The sequence below is a fragment of the Sminthopsis crassicaudata genome, chromosome 1 (assembly GCF_048593235.1).
Source record: "Sminthopsis crassicaudata isolate SCR6 chromosome 1, ASM4859323v1, whole genome shotgun sequence".
Taxonomy (NCBI): Eukaryota; Metazoa; Chordata; class Mammalia; order Dasyuromorphia; family Dasyuridae; genus Sminthopsis; species Sminthopsis crassicaudata.
In genome coordinates, this window is record NC_133617.1 from 136,405,788 (window position 1) to 136,427,024 (window position 21,237).

At 30.0% G+C, this 21,237-nt stretch overlaps 1 protein-coding gene across 47 annotated transcripts in view; it reads right to left on the bottom strand.

Annotated features, from left to right (window-relative positions):
• The window catches only part of RIMS2 (regulating synaptic membrane exocytosis 2), a 780,681-nt gene that overhangs the window by 250,727 nt on the left and 508,717 nt on the right, over positions 1–21,237 (bottom strand). For 34 of the 47 annotated variants that reach the window (XM_074267248.1, XM_074267268.1, XM_074267279.1 and 31 more), the window contains 2 exons: positions 10,564–10,743; positions 9,532–9,641 (listed from right to left, as the gene is read on the bottom strand). In XM_074267248.1, the coding sequence (XP_074123349.1) occupies positions 9,532–9,641; positions 10,564–10,743 (290 nt within the window). Of the gene's footprint in view, positions 1–8,762; positions 8,796–9,531; positions 9,642–10,563; positions 10,744–21,237 lie in introns of all 47 variants that reach the window. The other 13 variants (XM_074267296.1, XM_074267315.1, XM_074267341.1 and 10 more) reach the window with 3 other exon arrangements.

Below are 21,237 nucleotides of genomic sequence, written 5' to 3' on the forward strand. Positions count from 1 at the left end.
TGCCTTTTTCCCCATTAACATATGACTGGTGATTTTCATCATCTTTGTGACATTAAAAACAAAAAAATATATAATTAATAATGGATTGAAGCCTGAAATATGAAACTGCACACAATGAAAAGAACTTTAGTGTGAAAATGCAGGTAGAAAACAGAGTGGTTTTCATATAATTGTAGAAAAGATTGCATATTATACAGAAATATGTATATTATACAACTCTATTCATGATTTGGAAACTACAAAGAATTATTGGCTTAATGAAATTGCTCTTATAATTATGTCTACATTATCCAGAAAAGTGAAAGTGAAACTAGCAATTCAAACCAAATGTGAATTTGTTTTGAAAGCTGTTTTAATTACAAAATGGCAGTTAATAAATTTCAGCAGTCTAATATTATTCTTTAATTATGTGACATGAAATCTTATTAAATGTCTCATTTTCTGGATCTGAGATAATATTGAAAAAACTATGCAAGAGATGACTAAGAATAAAAAAGTCAAAATTATTTGCTTTAAAACACTTAGTATATTATTATGCTAATGAAACTGGTAATATTTTAATGACCAGAATTTTTTATGCATTGCCTAGGTGCCTATTATCCTATTATGGATTAAGTAAAGGAAAAAGGGGAAAAAATCTATTCAGTTCTAACTTGTTACTTTCTACTTTCTGATTATTTTTAAAAAATACTAAGAAATTAAAATCCTCAGAGGTTTTAACCCACAGGAAGAGGTAAGTTGTAAGACAGATGGAAGTGGATCCTAAATACTAAAAGGATCATTGCCATCATAGAATCGAGTGGAACCTTATAGATTCCTTAGATCAATTCTCTCTTTTTCAAATAAGAAAACTGAGACTGATAGGTTTAATAACTTGCTCAAAATCACAGAGATTTATTAAATGGTAGAGTCAAGAGTTGAAACCCAGGACTTTGTTTCTAAATTCCTCATCTTTTCCTTAGCTCTATACTGTCTCTCTGATGTTAAGTTGACATTAGAAATTATTGTGTTTTCTATCTTATATTTTTCAGGTCAAACATGATAATTTACTTTCCATTTGGACAGGTATGAAATAGGTTACTTAAAATAGTTAAAAAATATGATACACTGCATAAAACTTTTCTAATTTTAACTTGAAGAGGAACCTGTGTTGTTGAATTTTTAATGCTTTTTAATTTGGAATGAAAATCATATGAAATTGAGTAGAAATAGAATAAAGCACTCATTTTAAAAATGGTGAAAACGGACCTGCCTTGGCTTCTTCCCTTTGCTTTTTTTCACCCTGCTCTTCCACAGCCTTGTTTTCTTTATTAAGTTCTGTGTTTACATTAATAAAAATAATGAGAGAAAACATATATGTTGTTACTTGACTATAAAGACACACACACACACACATACATACACAAAGTTAAAAACCATAGTTATATTAAGAAAAGGTTTTTGTGCTTTTCTTCGGGGTGAATACAAAAACCTTAAAATTTTCCTTTATTATCTCAAAATTCTAATGTAGCAGATACCAGATATTATTATTATTGTTCTATTATTATAAATGAAATCATAACCTTGAAAATTTAATAATTATCTTCACCAACAGGGAGATGACAGATGGCCAACATAAAGGAAAAGAATAATATATTGGTCTAGGCTTTCCATTTGTCATTCCACTGATTCTTGAAACATATCATCATTCCAAAAACTTATGAAGTTCCTAATTGACAATTTTTAAAAAGTTGAGTTTCAAAATAACTGCAACTTAAAATATGAAAAAATATTAGGTGACAAGTAAATGAAAATATTAGTGTAGCTTTCCCATATATTTTAATACACATTAATATGTAAAATTTAAATAAGAGGATAAACTAGAAAAGAAGACAGAATTGAACCAAATCTAAGGTATCTAATAAGATTTTTGCTATTGGATGCTATTTCCTTTGCACAACACAATCTTCAGATTTTTTAATATTTTTATATTGTTGCTTTTGTTGAATAGATGAATTATGGTGATTTTAGAAAAGTAATATTGCTATATACACAAGTTAGTTAAGATTATATAATAATCGATGATCATACTTATTCTCATTTTCTTGGCAAGGTGATATTACAATATAAACAATATAACTAAAATTGAACTGCTTTGTTCTTCTGCAACTACCAAAATATCTTAATTATAATTTTTCCCAAGTCAGTATTTTAGTCACATTTTAGTTCAGAAAACTGAAACATTTATTTTGATTGCTTTGCTTAAGAGTACATATGACTAATCACTGAAGATCTTTAAAATAAATATGAATGTCCTTTACCTACTAACATTAGTTCTTTTTCAATAAGCCTAGACTTGTTTTGTTATTTTTCCTAAATTATTTAAAATGCTAATAAATACAGGGATTGTTTTCAAATATTCTATAGGTAAATTACAAGATATTCTTCAAAGATGTAAAACTACAAATCCCCTCCAAATAAAATCCAATTAACTGCAAATATCAAATAGTGAGAATTCAAAACTATTTTATGAAAAGTGATATTAACAGCAATTTATTCTCAACAGCTTCGCTCTGATATCCTAAAGTATAATAATCACTGAATCTTAAAATCAACTCTAAAAAATGCTATCATTAAAGAACAGTTACATTTTGTTCATTATATATTAAAAGCAGAAAACTTTTTAAATGGATTATGGAAAGATTTTCAGAAACAAGAGATGAAATTAAAAAGTTTCAAGTTAATACCAATAATTGCCATTTTCTTCTGGTTCTGCTATTTCTCTGACCAATCCTACCCAGTTTCCTTTGCTGGATGGATCTTCATCTAGACTATGTATCTATTAGCCATTCACCCATTTGTCCCAGGCTCTATCCTATGACCCATTTATTCCTAGGTAGATAATTTTCAGTTCTATTATTATGTAGCTCTATCCTCTCCTACTACCTCCATTATCTTATCTCATCTCAACAAGTACATATTGAGCAGCTGCATAGTACAGTAAATAGAACATTGGGCCTGAAGCTAGATAGATCCAGGTCCAAATTCTGCCTCAATCATTTGCTAAATGTGTGAAGAATCTGGACACAGTTGCCCTTTCTGTTTGCCTTGTCTTCCTCCTCTATAAAATAGGATGATAATAGCATCTACTTTTAAGGGTGCTGTGAGAAATAAATGAGATACTTATAAAATGCCTGTCACATGGTATTTGCTACATAAATGTTAGCTATTATTATTAGTAATTGCCACTGATTGGACAATTTAATGTAATATAGATATCTTAGACTCACTGCATTCAAACTTAACCTCATTTCTTTACCCCACATTTTCCTCTTTTTAACTTTCCTATTAGCGCAAGGGAAACACAATCCTTACACTCACTTAGGCTCAGAGTATATTTATTATCCTCAACTCCCCATTTTCCCTCATTCCCTATAATAAATCATATGCAAAGCCTTGTCAATTCAACCTTCATCATCTCTGGTACTATATTCTTTGTACTCTTTCTTTACTATGAGATTGATGGCATTCTGATACAGGGCCTCATCACCTCACACTTGAATTACTGTAATACTTCATTGGTTGGTCTACTTGTATTAAGTCCCTCTCACTCTAGTTCCTTCTCCCTTCAGCTGTGATCTTCTGAAAATGTAAGTCAGACCATGTCAGCTGAATATTCATATACTTGAAAGTCTCCTTATTACCCTCAAAATTAACTGTAAAATTCTGTTTTATTTCTGAGCCTCTTCATAACTTTCCTCTTTCCAGTTTTCTGACATTCTACTCTTCACAAATAATTTGTGAGCTAGTTACACTTACCCTCTTAATGTTCCTCACACAAAATACCCCAACACAACTCTATGCAGTATCACTGGCTATATCCCATGCCTGGAATTTTCACCCTCCTCATCTCTATCTTCTGGTTTCCCTACTTCCTTTAGATCCTGGATAAAATATGTCTATAGAAAGCTTTCCCTTATCCCCCTAATGCTTATGTTTTCTTTCTTGATTGTCTCTAATTTGTATGTTTTGAACATAGTTGTATATAATACTCTAATATATCATGTTTTTATATAATTGTCTGCCTGTTTTCTCCCATTAGTTTGTGAGCTCGTTGGCATCCCCCCCTTTATTTGTAATTGTAATTAGCACAATACCTGGCATATGGTAGATACTTATTATCTTGGTGATATTGATGTCACTAAACTTAATATGATTGGTGGTTTGACTGTAAGATATGCAGTACGTATTTAATAAATGCTTATTAACTAATTCATCTGATTGTCAAAATGCTGAATATTCAGAAAGTCTTAGTGTAATTTAAGACCTTAAAAGTTCACTAAAACTTTTAGGCAATCCAGTATAATCCATCTTATTCTTTATGGTGTTATTTGGTACTTGTACTATGTTTAGTGCCTAACAATTCTTGTTTTTTTATCAAAGAAAATAAATATTTTTTACTGTAGAAGAATAAAGCTTCTGTGTCTTAAACATTTAAACAAATAATTGAAATAAGAAATGGGAAATGATCAAAGGAAATGTTTTTGTTTGCTTGTTGCCTTTCTCTGCAGCATCAGAATTTAACACAGGAGTAGGCTACTTAATAAATGTTTGTTGACCTGAATGTAATGTGTATATGTGTGCGTATATACCTATATACCTATATATATATGTATATATATATATATATGCATGCACATGTGTACAATTTTAGAACACTTCAGACTGATTCTGACAGGGATTGAGTAACCATACATCAAGTATCTTATAAAGAACACAATTACTGGAATAATAATGGTGGAGAGGTGGAGGGAAATCTATATTCAGTTGTTGAAATTAATTGGAAGAAAAAAAAACATTAAAAAGAGAAAAAAATATTGTTTATATGTGAGAACAAGTGAATTAGCAATATACAAAGTTTTTCCCCCCACAACTAATGATAATAGAAGAAGTAGCTAATAGAGGAAGATTATATATGAGGAATAATACTTTAATCTTACTTTAATGAGCTAATCTCCTTCATTCTTCCCAAAATAAATCCTTTATTATCGATATTGAAAGAAAGGACCATTGAACTAATACAACATGATTTTCTTCATCCTTGATTCCTCAGATTCTCACTATATTATCCAGTTAGTAATCCAATTTATTACCAACAACTTTAAATTTTAGCTTTCTAACAATGCAACTATTGTGATAGAAGCTGTTATCTCCTGGACTATTCACAAGCCTACTGATTGATCTGACAATCTATCCATTCAGTTTTCAAAATGATCTTGTAAAGTACATTTGACCACATCACTTCCCCACCTCCTCAAAATGCTTCAATAAATTCCAGTGGCTATTACTTCCAGGATAAAATCATCTGCTTGTCATCAGAGGTCTTCATATCCTGGCCTTCCCACCTTACCTGTCTTACACCTTACATACTTCTAGTCTCATACTCTGTGAGATCTACTGCTAATGGACTCCTTGCTGTTGCTAAAACAAGACATTTCATCTTCCAAATATGGTACTTTTCCTCAACTGTTCCCTATGCATAGAATGAGCTCTCTTTTCATCTCTGCCTCCTGGCTTCCCTGGCTTCCTCCAAGTTCCAGCTAAAATTCAAAGAGACATACTTTTACCCTGGTCAGAAGAGAAGCCTTTCTTTCTTCCACTGAGAACAGAGAATACAGTAAAAAATCATATATGCCCCTTGCTTTTTCCTACCTCATTATTTTGTTCTCATGAATGGAGATAGAAAAGGACATTGATGGAAAAGTCTTCTTTTTATTCCACCTTCATGGAAATCTCAATTGATTCTAGTTGTCTACAAAAGTATTAGCTCTTTCTAATATTAGAACAATACACTACAGCTGAAAGTATTTTAAGACACCCAGAAAAAAATTGGTACTTTTCAGGTGGGCATTTGAGGGGCTTTTGACAGAAAACCTTTCATCGAGGGGGCATGGTGATTCATGTGAATAAAATTTACCTCAAAGTGAACTTTGCCTTTAAAGATTTTTCCTATTATAAAATATTTTCATTTGTAACTTTAAGTGTTAAAGTAAGAAATATATTATGAATATTTCCATGAAATACAAATTATTTCACCATTATTTATATGTTCCCATTAAAAGAGAGTCCCATTAGATTAAAAATTATTTTTTCTATAAAGTTAATTTTTCTGGAAATATTTTTGGATGCAAGTGATTTTCAAAGAGATCACTGTTTAAATTTTATTAGATAATTGTGTAACATAATAGTAAGGAAAAATTCCAAAAGGAAACAAATAAATTTGATAGTTCAAAGTAAATCACTCTTCTTCTCTTCTCTTCCCCTCCTTTCCTTTTCTCTCCTCTCACTCTGTGCATAAATACATGCATGGATACATACATATATGCATGTGATAAAGTACAACAGAAGGGAGATGATGACTTTCTACAAAATAATCATGATGACAAATAATTACTAATTTTACATAGCACTTACTATATGCAAAGTATTCTACTCAGTATTTTTCAAATATCTCATTTAATCTGTACTGTAACCCTGGGAGATAGGTCCTATTATCACCACTTTACAAATTAGGAAACTGAGGCAATCAGAGTTAGGTAAGTTGTCCAGGATCAAATAATGAATAAATGGCTGAGGTTAGATTTGGAATTTTCCTCACGTCAGATCTGGCACTCTATCTACTACACCACTTAGCATCCTCCCCCAAATACATTTCTTTAATAGTCATAAATTTTAACACAACATGTTAAAAAAATTTTATATAATAACAACCATTTGCAAAAAGAAAGTCCTGAAAATCCCATTCAAAAATCAATTTACCATTATCTTTTAATATAAAGCCACATCCTTAATATTTTAATGATTCGTTTTTAAAAAAAAATATAGAGATATATGATCAATTTTCAAAGTGTTGATCCTCCTTATGGAGACTATATATAGTGTAAATTAATATTGAAATGGGATTTTCCAAGACCTTTTAGAGATAATTTGAAAAAGCTTATTTGAGAACTTCATTCACTAGAATATTCTTCAGAGAGAAAGACATACTGTCTCTTCTCTCTCTCTCTCTCTCTCTCTCTCTCTCTCTCTCTCTCTCTCTCTCTCTTTCTCTTTCTCTCTCTCTCTCTCTCTCTTCTCTCTCTCTCTCTCTCTCTCTCTCTCTCTCTCTCTCTCTCTCTCTCTCTCTCTCTCTCTCTCTCTCTCTCTCTCTCTGTTTCTCTGTGTGTTTCTCTCTTTGTCTCTCTCTCGCTCGCTCTAATTCACTCTCTCTCACTCATTCTCTCTCCCGTATCTGTGTATGTACACACATATGAATGTCTGAATTTGTAATTTCTTCAGTATAGGAAACTCTTGGTGAGAAAACCCTCTAAATGCAGACCAGCAATTGTTCTATAAGTTTTAGAGAAGTGCTTAGAAAACTGAGCAGTTAAATGACTCGCCTATAGTCATATATTTAGCAGAAAGTAGACTTCAATACAATAGACCTTTTTAACTCCAAGGCTAGCTCCTACATTCCTAAGACATTGGGTCATTCCCTCTTCCTCTCTCTGTCCCTCTTCCTTTCTCTTTCTTTGTCTACTTTTCATATATACATGTAAATATTCAATATATACATACCCACAGATATATGTGCATAAATATATATTTATAACAGTAGTTTTTCTAATAGAAAGGTCTTTTAAGTTGAGTCTTTCAGATCCATAGTAAAATATTTGAGTTGTCTTAGAGTATCTTAGATTTAGAGCTAGAAGGCATTTAGTATATCATCTTCATATTAAAGATAAGTAAACAGTAGTAGAGAAAATTCAACTGAATTACCCAGTCATATAGGTAGCAAAGTCGGCATTTGAATCCAAGTCCACTGATTTCAAATGCAGCACTTATCCTACTATTCCATACTGCCTTTGATTTCTGCACATTAACATTTACATCCATAGTATTTACTTAGAGTAACCACCAAAAGTCAGTAAATCACAATGCCATAAACTAATACCCAAAATGTTTTCAATACAGCAGATTGTTATTTATTATTGTACTTGTTCTTCATAAGTTATCAAGATAAAACTGAAAATGCTAAAATTAACCTCTAAGTAAAATTATTCCTTTTAATAGCACTTTCTAATCCCTTCTATCACAGCTTTTCTTTTTTCATAAGTGTTCTTAACTAAGAGTACCTTCAGTCTATATCCAGAGAGAGATAATTTTCTATCTTCCAAGAATTGTATAATATCAAGATGATACTATTTACATATATAAATTTCCCTCACCTAACCAATGCATCTTTTTTCATCTTACAATACAGCATTGATAAAATATGCACATAAAATTTAACTTTTTATATTGCTAGATATTCTATGAGCATCAGGAAAAATGATGCAGAAAATATATAGTAAGGTAAAAAATCTTTTAAAGTTTTATTTTTAAATTCAAATTTAATATCTGACATAATATAATAAATACTAATTAAAATATTGATGACATACATTTGAAGTAAATATAGACCCTCAAAGACATAAACACAGACTGCAATTGATATCTTTGCTTAAAGTCTTATTCTAAGCATAGAATACTGATTAAAAGTGAAACTTATATAGAGAAAAAAATTAACCTGTTGGTGTTAGTAAAAATTGAAAGTACTTGACTATTAGCCATAATAAATATTTACAAAACTAATAAAAGTCTATACAATGAAGGAACATCAATTGCAGTTGGGTTTATTTTTGCTTACACAGCCCCCCAAAAAAGGCTTTCAGCACAAAACAAACCCTCCTTTATGTACAGACCTTCATAAGGTTCTATCTCCTTGTCTCCATTGTCTAGGGAAAATAAAACAAAAACAAAACAAAAAGGGAACCAAAGGACAGGGGTTAAAAACAACAGAAATATATAGAGACATAATATGCATCTTCTCAAAAGGAAAATAAATATATGGGCATTTTAATATATTTTCCAAGTCACATCCACTAACCAAATAAAGATTTTCAAGTTATTTAAGTAAATGAGTAAAGATGATTATTATACTCTATTTCCAAAAATGTCTTTTAGTGAATTCCATGTACATGTGTATAAATAGTGGTTCTTATGCCAAACTATGATAGTATTAAAATATCAGTACAACATGCATTTTTATTTTTATATTATTACCTTTTCTGATATTCCAGTTTTGAGAAGGATCACCATGGTTGTGCACCAGCTAACCGTCCTTTGCAGTTATATGAAAATTGATTTGACTAATTACTCCTTAAACTAATGACAAGTATTCAAATTTATTCATAGCAACAAACCTACCATTCAACACATTCTTTAAGAATATTATATCATTCATTTTCCCATTTTTGATTCAATAATAATTTTCAAAGCAATCTACATAGAACATTTATGTGGCCTACAATAAATGAAAATATTTTGCCAAAGTAATGAATTATATACTAATACAAACATAAATGATGATAAAGGACATTTAAAAATTAATGCAAAAGTATAAATAAAATCTTTATTCACCTTAGAATCCAATGGCATTTTCTAAATGACATAATTTAATATAAAACTTACTTCTCTCCAAAGTCCCCTTTGGCGGGAGCTGTGGGAGCTGTCGTCCCCTGCGTCCTGCCACTGGAGTACTTGATGGGCTTGTTTGGACAGACCCAGTACGAGGATGAGACCTACAACATATATTGAAGAAAAAACATATAATTTGAATACTCAGAACTAAATAAATGTGAGATTTTTAAATGAAATTGGTACATGATACCTTTATTAATGCTAATTTAAAGAGCTTTTGTTTTTGATAAAAAAGAGAAAACACTATCTAGAAGGGAAAAAATAAAATAATGACCAATATCTAAATACCCAAAGATGTTAATATTGTTATGTGTTGATATGTACACATACATACACACTCACATGCAAACAAACTAGTACAGCAAAGTTAATGGAATTACTTTTACAAAATTAACATTCACAAACTAGATGAAAGCAGGAGAATTCTGTAACTCAGAAATGTGGTGATATTTTATTTTTCTTCCTACCTGATTCCAAATTTACTATAATTTTCTTTTTTGTTTGGGGGGAGGTCAAAACTAATATGCAGGCTCATATGAAATAGTTTCATTTGTAAAATAATTCAGGAACTTAGAATAAACCAGTGAACAATTTAAAATGTAGCCAGAAAAGACAGTTAATACATAAATTAATATCAGCATAAAAAGTTTTTAAAAGCTTCATTTGATGTTATTATGATGACTATTCCATAAGCGATGTCTAATGGACACAAACAATTTCTCATTCTGTAGGAGAAGAATATGATGGTTATGATGTGCTTTATGTGGGAAATTACCCAGGACTCCTGATAAATGAGAAATCACAAAACAAATGTAGTCAAACAGTTAATAAACAAATTACAATGGTAGCTACACACTATTATATCTATTGAATATAAATAGTGTGTTTACACTGAAGGGGTTAGTATCTAGTGGTACTGGTGATCAGCCAAAGATGATAAGATATACCAATTAGCCACTGGGAAAATAAAATGGTATGTTGGAAGGGCAAAAGAGAGGTTAGTCTGATTGATTTGTCTTTCACCTCGATAAGGCAGGTGAAGGAGGGGCAGATCTTCCAGTCATTAATGAAGGCATCGACCTCATGAGGTTTGTATCAGGACGTTCAGTGGATCTGGAGCGGGAGGTGGTCCGCTCTAGGACAGGCCGTTGTTCTGTTGATCTGGATCTGTGATATGGCTGTCTATCTGCTGCTTCACAATTCCTGTAATGTTAGTCAAAAAGCAGCTCAGTTGACCTTTAGCTCTTCTTCTTTTGATTAAATTATGATGCATTAAACTGATTTTGAGAAAAGTCCCTGTTAAAAGTTATGGAGCACATAAAGAAGGAGCTACCATTATTTTTCCAACATTTTTGAGCAAACTTTAGCTTCTGAAGAGCATATACTAATCCAAGTTCTGCCTTCAACTAAGTATCAATAAATTTAATTGAAGGCACTAGAAGTTGCTTAGGCATAATAAAGGACAATAACTGTTCTAGTATTTGCTCCTGAAATCAGTTTTATGAATCATTATCTAGAGTATTTCAAAGAGTTCAGGAATAGTATATTCCTTTCCCTAGCATCTTCCAAAGGTGGGATAGGGAAGAAAAAATTATATATGCATTATTTTCCAAGTTGCTAAAGTAGTGTAATCAGCACAGCAACAAAGTTATCAAAATCATTTGGAATAGTAGATACCGATGAAATCTAAAAGTTCTACATCAGGAATCAAATCATGGTTATGAAAAAGCAACATGGCTTTTCAGAGGACCTGACTAATTCTGAAAGTCATGTTTATGAATGAAGCCATGGCTATATGATTCATACGAATTAGATAAATAGATAGATAAAACTAGTCAATTTGTATCAGCCACAACCTTTATCATACACTACTATCATATAAAAATAGAATAGTCTGATAAAATGATTATATGTTAATAATGTGCTGCTTGTCATATAATGAGGCCTGTTTAGTTACACATAAAAATAAATCTAGAGCTTAATCTTTGTCAAAATAATGTGTTGTAAGCTTTTTAGTGTCAAAATTCAACATGTTTACAATAGTAATAATAGCAGTTTGGAGTTGAGAATAACATGTAGTAGAATCCTATTATAATATAGCTTGTTATTATATACATATAGATTTGAAATTAAATAATTTCCCCAAAACAAATCTATTCACAATGAAATGCAAAAGTAGTATTCTGAAAAAGTTCCACTGTTAACAATAAATTCTTTCAGGTCAAAAAATACAGTAATAAATACCATAAAAGAAAAATAAAACTGATAAAATAAAAATTCTTTAAAAGTAATGATATTTATAAATATATTTTATATCATGAGAAATTGGATGATTGGTAGATTTTTTCTGCATTCTATTTGTGTTAGGCAATTATATTGAGATTTAAGTGAACTTTTATTATATTTTAAGTAAAAATTTGTCAAAAAGGGATTTAATTTTTAATCTTTATTAATCTACTAAGTCAATAGTATTTCCCTTAAGATCAACATAGTATTTAAAAAGAAGAGAGGAAATAATTAGTGTTAATATATGATGATTATATGGCAACTTACACCCATATCATTATCTCCATCAAAACATTTCAGAGGATTGGTATCATAAAGCTAATAATATAATAAGTTGGGTTTGGTTAGGGGAAGGAAATGAGTTGGTAAAGGATCCCTGAGGTGGGACAGGACAAAATTTTGCAGCATAATTGAACTGAATCAGACAAAGCAAAGTGGTAAGATTGAGGAACAATCCATTAATAACAGCGATAGGTGATATCAGTTGTGGCAATATTATGGAAGATATGTCTGTAAATAAAAAAATATTAACACAAACTTTTAAAATAATCTTTTACAAAAGAAAAACAAATGCAGACAGCTTCTCTATGCAGAATGTTAAGGTTTAAAGAAAGTTATATTTATGAAATACCACTTTAGAGAAAACATTATTTTAAAATGCTAACCACTCAATTTATAATTTTTACATAAATAATTTTACATATATTTCCTTTAATTGTTTATAAATAAGTTTAAGAAAACTAGGTCCTCATATATACACTCAAAAGTTTAATTTTATGTTTGTAATAAACATGCCATATTTTCATGTCATGCTATAGAAATAGAAAATAGAAAACTGGCAATATGCCTGTAATAATTCTGTAGCTGAAGAAATTGTTAGGAAACTATTCATATGTTTTATTAATTTTACTTCATTCTGTAGGTTTTTAAATGTCATCACAATATTTCAAATAAAAGAGGATCAAATTATTTAACATATTTAAAGCATTCTGTACATCCTATATATCAATATGAGGGGGAAATCTGCAAAGTTTTTTTTTTAATAATACACTTTTCAGTATCAAAGACAGTGATGGCATTATATATAATTATTCAAATATTATAACTACAGGTGGCTTATAAAACATGGATCTATAGCTTTTTATGTCAAGGCCATATTTGATAATCGATAAAGTCTAAGGTCCCATTTCAAGTAATGTTTTTATAGGATAAATTGCCATTGGTCTATTTTGCTTTAATATGACCTATTTATCTCCTAGTAGCTATCCATATAATCATCATATCACATCAAATATATGTGGTGGAATAATCATCACATTTACTAGAACTGCTATTATATTGCTATAACACAATATTACTATAATAAGCAATATTTTCAAGGCATATAGGAGGCCCTATAGATCAGGCACTAAGCATGAAGTCAGGAAAACAAGTTCAAATCTGACCTCATTAGCTGTGTGTCCCTGAACAAATCACTTATCCTTTGTCTGCCTCAGGTTCCTCATCTATAAAATGGGAATAATAGCACCTACCTCTCAGGGTTGTTGTGAAGATATGATAATATTTGTAAAGGACTTTTAAAAGCCCTATTTGGGAGTTATTTCTCAATTACCTTCTTGGGTTATATGCTTGATTGTAGAATCTCTGGGTCAAAGAATATGGACATTTTAGTAATTTTATTTGCATAAGTCCAAACTACTTTCCATACATGTGTTTAATTTACTGTGAAATATGGAGTAACATGTTGGTCTAAACTTAGTTTCTTTGCAAAATATTTTCAAGTTTTTCCACAAGTTTTTATCAACTATGGAAGCTTGTAATAATTTCTGCTTTTGGTTTTACAGATCTACTTTTCTACTTTTTAATCAACTTCAAATGGCTTTAAATTCTGTAGGTGATATTTCTTCATTTATACCTTTTTAATAATTTCCCTTTATATTTAGATATTATTTATATCTAAATGAATTCTGTCATTATTTTATCTAGTTCTGAAATGTATTCATTTGATAATTTTAATGGTATAGTATTAAATCTGTAAATTAACTTTAAGAGAATTGTCAGTTTTTAAATTATATTCAAACTGCCCATTCATTAGCATCAATCATTCCTCCAGCTATTTAAGTTGTTTTTTTTTATTCTTTAAGGAGTACTCTATAAATGAATCTATTGAATGACTTTGTGTATTTCAGTAGATGAATACTCAAATACTTTGTATATTTTATATTGATTTTGAATAATTTCCCTTCCCTAATATTACTCCTTGGATTTTATTATTATATATAGAAATACCATCAATTTTTGTAGGTTTATTTTGTAATCTGTCACTTTGCTGAAGTTTTGTCTCAATTAGTATCTTTTTTGATTCCCAATAATCCCTTGGATTATATTCCAAATAAGCTATGATATAATCATCAAATAGGATAAGTTTTATCTTTCTTTTCCTATCTTTATGCTTTTATTTCCTGTCTCTTGTCACTACTTGAAATTGATAGAATTATGTTAAATAATCATGGTAAAAATAAGCATCCTTGCTTTTTTATCATCTGCTCATTTATCAGCAAAATATTTCAATTGCATAGGATATTTGTTTTTAGTTTTAGATAGATATCTTTTATGGCATTTAAGAGGTTCCTTTTATATCTATACTTTCAAGAGTTTTCAGGATAAAGTAATGTACATTGTCAAACTTTTATTTCTGTGTTTTGTTTTGTGTTCTATTTTTTTCCCTTCCCTGCAACTATTGAGAGAATCATTTCAATTTAAGTCAAGTTAACAACATTTATAAAATGCTGGGCCAAAAACTATTCTACTGTTGTTTGCTTTCTAAAGTTGAACTATCCTTGCATCCCTGGTATAAATATACCTGATCACAATGAATGATTTTTTTTTGGATGAATTGGTGTTGTATGACAGTACTATATAAATTATTTTAATTTACATTAATTAATGGTGACATATTTCTGCCTTGCTTTATTCTTCCCTAATTCAGGTATTAAGATTATGTTTTCTCATAAAAGGAACCAGGTTTTTTTTTTATCATTAACAATATTTTCTATAGTATTTGTTATTTAAATATTTTTCTACAATTTTCTATAATTATCCTGTGAATTCATTCTGTGAAACCAAGAGTTCCCTCCTCTACATCCCCATCTAGCTTCATAATTATTTTACAGCTAGTTTTATTTCATATACCAAGACTAGATTATTTAAAATCCGCATTTTTCTTCAGTCATTTGGGATCAATCATGTATTTTAAAATATTCTTATGCTTCCTCATATAGCCAAATCTTATATCATACATTTTGAACAAAAGTTAATGATAATTCTTTTTGTTCTAGTTATGATTTAACATGTTTATTTGGTATTTTGTTATTTTATTATTTACTTTATTCATTCCCTCTTCTTTTTAATTGGGCTGGCTAAAGATTAATCAATTTTGTGATTCTTTCCAAAGAAACGCTTTTAATTTTGTTTATCATGTGTACAATATTTTTTGTTTCCAATTTATCTGTCTACTTTAATTTCAATGTCTTTTTTGTACTTATTCCAGATTTCTTTGTTTATTCTATTTTTAAAATTTATGTTCATTTAATGATTCCTCTACTTTTCTATTTTGCTCATTTATTTGTTTGTTTGTTCATTTATTTTCTCCCTGAAGACTCCATTAACTGTATCCCAGAAATTTTAATATACTGTTTCATCATTAGCATTTTTATGCATAATTACTCATTATTTTTATGATTTGCTCTTAGATACTTATTATTTAGAATTTCATTGTTAAACCTCCAATTGATTGTCTTTTTTATTCTAAATTGCTTACTATTTTTATTGCATTATACCCTATAAGAATATGTTTACCATTTCTATATTTTAACATTTTTCTGCACTATCTCTTTGTACTAATACAAGATCAATTGTTGTTCCACATGGTACTGAAGAACAAACATAATGCTTCAGCAATGAAATTTAGAAGATGCCATATATCTTTTAACTTTAGTTTGGAATTTGATTGATTAGATATTCTATATTTTATATATGTATTAAAGTTGTTCAAATCTGACATAAGCATTATTGAATTTTAAAGATATGAGGAAGAGATGTATTTTTTCCATCTGTTGGTAATTTTTTCTGTATTTTTCTCTTTTTCTTTACTTCTCTTCCATTATGTTTGCTTAATTTGCTTTCTTTACTTAATTTACTCTAACAAAGTAATTTTCTCACATTCTTAAGCCTTCCTTTTTCCCATTTGTCATTCTTTTCCCTGAGTTTAAGCTTTTATTTGTCACTAATTCACTTTTTTTTCCTTTATCTAGTTATTTAAATAATTTTCTTTTTCATCTGACAAATGCTTATTTGTTTCCTCTTTTAAAAAATAATTCTGTTATTTTCTTATAAATCTTGCCCTTTTCTAGCTTATATTTTATTGTTATTTGCTCTTAGAGGTAACAATTCTTATAAAAGTTAGAGTGGATAGAAGTATTGCCTCATGGTAGATATTTCCTATTGTCCCTGATTATAAGTTCATTTATAAGCTTTATTCCATCATGAGCTTGCCCTGAATTTTCCTTTCTGAGTCCATACTCTTCCACCTTCTGAATGCCTGGTGTCCCATAATGCCTCTTATTCCCCTCTCCTAAGACAGGATGCAATCCTTAGGGATACAACAATCTGTAAGGATAGAGGTCTCTCTAAAGATTATGAAAAGTGTAAGGTATCAAATGTCCATTACAAAATATATCTCACTACATGAGGTTGCTTTTCAATAGAATTCCCTCCCCCCACTAAATTTAGATTTACCCTTTTTGGTCTTGTTTCAGCCTCTTCTTACCTTTTCGCTTTTACTTACTCTCCTATAGTTCTTCCAAAGAAATTATAGGAGTGATTATCCCTTTGCTACTTACCATTAAGTTGATTTAGGTATATCACACATTTTTTTCCATCTTCACCCTTCCTTCTCCTATTTTAGTAATCCATCTATTCTGCAATTTTGTCCCAGATGAAAAAAATTATTTGCCTACATCCAGACAGGTTGTAATATTTAGCTTATGGTATTTAAATCCTATTATTCCATCATCATTTCTCTTTAATTAACACCTTTACCATTATCAATTTATGTACTTTTAGAAATCTAATAGTTCCACTACTATTATTTTGTTTTATTATTGTTAAATTTCTCAGGCCTTCTTTATCTAGGTTTTTTTTTTTCTGTTTATATTATCCATCAATGGAGTAATATTTTGTATCTTTTCCTTTTAATGGTGGCTATATTTACTTATCTTTCATATGTTTATGTTATCTGGTATAATTATAAAGAGGATAATATGCTCATATCTGTTATCTATTTTGAGAATGCTACAAATATTTATAATGCTACAAATAATTATAATTGAAATTTCTTTTTTTTTTTTTTTTATTTCTCCCCATGCTCTGATTTATGGAGTATGGCATTTTGTACTGCACATTGAACTTTTATGCTTTGGGATAATTTGTTCCATTCTTTTCTGTAATTTCTAATTGGTACAGAATGGTCTCATGCTATTGAAAATTCATTTCCATTTAAATTTCTATCATCTAATCCAGAGGTTCTAAACTACGACCTGCGGGCCAGATGCAGCCCACTGAGGATGTTTATGAGGCCCGCTGGGTTATGGCAAATGTGCTGAGGGGCAGAGACAGAGTGTGAGTTTTTGTTTTTATTATAGTCCGGCCCTTCAATAGTCTGAGGGACAGTGAACTGGCCCCCTTTTTAAAAAGTTTGAGGACCACTGATCTAGTCCCTTGCCAAATTTGTTGTTTGTAACTGGAAATTTTAAATTTAACAACAGAGTATCATGGAGCTTTTTGGTGAAGTAGGGGGGGTTAGAGGGAGAGATTTCTGAATGCTTTAGATTAACCCTTGTTTTTAGAAGTTTTACCCTTTAACTTCAGTGTTGGTTTGCATTAATTAATCCTGAAATTTGTGACTTTGAGCAAGTCATTTGACCTTTTTGCACCTTAGTTTGCTTATGTATAACCAGGAAGGTTTAACTAGATTATCTCTAAGGTTCCTTCCAACCCTAAATCTAGTGCAAGTAAAACCATCCAAAGTTCTAGATTTTCTTAGATCAAACAGCATAATCTTTGTTCTTCAGTGCTTTATAATTTATTGATAGCATAACATGAGTCTGTTTACTCTCCTCAAAAGTTTAGGTAGTATAAATGATAGTTTGTCAATAATTATAAGAAATATTACCCTATATAACTTGGAGAATTATAAAGAAAGCTGTGCTCAAAATATGTTTAGCTTTGGTTTTTTTAAAGCTCATTTTAGTTTTTAGGATAAATCTGCTTTTTATTCACTGTGAGAATGCAAATATAAAATAAAAATAATGTCTATATTTATAGAAACTCTAGATTCTACATTAACAAAAAATTGCATATACTCAACTTTTCAAAAACTGCTTATTGTACACCTATTATTTTCAAGGTACTATGTTTTTATTATTAAATATCACTCCTCAAAAAGCATTCTTTATAATTGCTTACAGTGAAGCAGAACCATTAGTAGGACAGATTAAAATGTGGCATTAAGAAAATAACTTTTTCAGTCTATTCTACAATTACATGGAAGAAATAGTTACATAAATCCCTCATACACTAATAGAAAATAGCTCCCTCAAAATGAGTGATCTTAAGTAGAAAAGTCAGAAAAGAGATGGAATCAGAAGTAGATAAGTGAAGACAGAAACTTTTAGTTATTTTAATCACTTAAAAATTTAAAGCAAGATGCATGTATCTGGAAAAATATTTGTTAAAATACTGATTTTTGATAAGTAATTGTAAAATTAAGGATTTTCCAAAAACTCATTCTGTTAATTGTGGTTTAGAATATTTTCTTATATGTTAATTTACAATATCTATCAATCAAAAACCTTTGTGGCATAACAAATTACTGTATCCCAAGATTCAACTCTTTTTTTCAATTAAATTCAACAGATTTTTAAGTGCTTCTTAAAAAGAAAATTGCATGAATTAATAAGACAGATCCAGAATTTATATTATTGTCTATTTAATAAGAGTTTTATAATCTAAAACTATCAGAAGATCATAATACTTGCTCATTTATTAGTTTCTTGGTTCCACTACCTTTCTTTTCTGAACCTGTATTCTTGCTATCTAGTTTAGCTTGTGAGAGAAAATGCATGCTTTTTGTTTCCCTGGGAATCCAGTTCCTAAAACAGTGTACCATTTTTCTTTTAAGTGATTAAAGTTGTTTATGCTAAGAACCACATGAAAACATGTGGAAGACGGCGAAGAGAAAGGAAATAGTGGTAATTAGTGATCCTATCACATTTCAGTAATAGTATGATTCCATTTACCTGCATGTGGACACATTTCTTTATAATACACAGTGTAATTTGATTACACATTGTTCTACAGATCCTTAATGATGTCTTCTAATACATTTTCCCATAGCTATTGCACCCAACATTCTAGAAGCTGTCTTCTCTATATCTCTTTATGTTGTATAGATGCTAGGGCCTTTCGCTCTCCTTTTCCAGTCACATATTTCTCAGATGAAATCCTTTGTGCTGATTTTATAATGTAGCCCATATTAATAAAATACTGTAGTTTGCTCATGCTAATGATTTTGAAGGCATTGGTGAACTGATTCTCAGGTTAATATGAAAGAGAAGAGGATATTGAATTCCTGGGGGGAATCATATAATTGATAAAATCTCAATAGCTACTAACTTAAATGCCTGATATTCAATGTTTACAAAATCTTTTTTTGAGAATAAATAATTATACACAGATTGAGGACAAGCTTGCTTAAGTTGTGAAGGGCAAGCTTTTGAAAAAAATATTCTACTAAACTTCACATCTCTAAAATATTCTACTAAACATCACATCTCTATAGTCATGCAATTGACTAAAAGGTGAAATCGTACTTCAAACTTCTAAGTTGTATTGTACTTATATTTTTATTAACTATAAAAAAGCATTTCAGTCAATAAAGTAGAATGTTATCCAAAAGGCCAATGGGATATACTCCATTCTTTAAAAATAATGGGGGGAAAACAAATGCAGGTTTAAATAATTCACCAAGTAATGATCTATCTGTAAGCATCTATTGCACTGAATGGATGAGTCCTTCATGTATTGACAGAAAATAAGAATTGTCTTTTTCTTTTTTTTTTTTTTTTGTTTCCTACTTTTTCCTTATTTGGGCCCTTTTCAGGTTTTGTTTTTAAATCAGTCTTCCCATCCCTTATCAAATATATATATTAAGAAATATCTAAGTCCTACCCATGTTTGGAAAGATATTTAGGTATCTCAACTAATTTAGAATCTACTTATAGAAGTCTTGAATATAAATGGTCACAGCTTGTAGCAAAGCTCTCTTTTTTTCTGGTTTATGTTCTCCAATAAATCCTTCTTTTGCATCAGAACTTGAAAATAATAAGTTGACATTAGATTTAGAGTAGAAGGCTTGCATTTACATCCTGGCTTTGCCACTGACTACCTATATGACCTTGACTTAACTTTTCATTTTCTTATCTATTAAATAAAATGAAATGTTTAGAATAAATTATCTCTAAAATTTCTTCCAACCATACATCTAATTCTATAATCTCTCCATATAGGTTCATGAACTGAGAAAGTACAATTAACTATATTAATATAGGAAAAAATTTCCATCAGACAGCTAAATTATATGAGATTTGTACTGCCTAAATGCATTTTCTAGGGCAGCTTAAAAAAAAGTACAGTAGATAGAGCACTGGATGTGGGAACTTAAAGACCTGATTTCAAATCCATACTCACTAGATGTATAACCATAGGTAAGCCACTAAAACTGTCTGCCACAGTTTCTACATATATTTGCACCATCTGCCAGGTTTGTTGTAAGGATAAATTGAGTATACATATAAACACAAATACATACAAATACAAATGCATACAGTGCTTTGCAAATCTTAAAGCACCTTAAAATATTAGCTATTAGAGATTTAAATCATCCCTCTCCAGAAGCTTATTCTATTACTCCTGATGCAGCCTGTTTAATCTAGCACACATTCCAGAGCCAAATTATCAAGCCAATTACACATAATTGATTATACTATTTGCTGTGAATAGTACTTCTCTGCCTATTATCTTGGATAGATATCTCGGTGTCATTGTTTATATTGTTCAACTGAAGTGGCACACTGCAATTTGGGATAGTTGCCAATAGGAAGTATTGTTTAATTATAGAATCATTCAATTTTAGACCTGTAGAACTAAAAGTGAATTTGGAGATCTAGTTACAAGTGTGAATTCTCTTTATATTTTAAATATTGTTATTTAGTCTTTAATTTAAAGATTTGTATTGATGAGGAATTTATTGTCCCTCAAGGAACTCAAAATACATTTTTAAATTGATGTCAT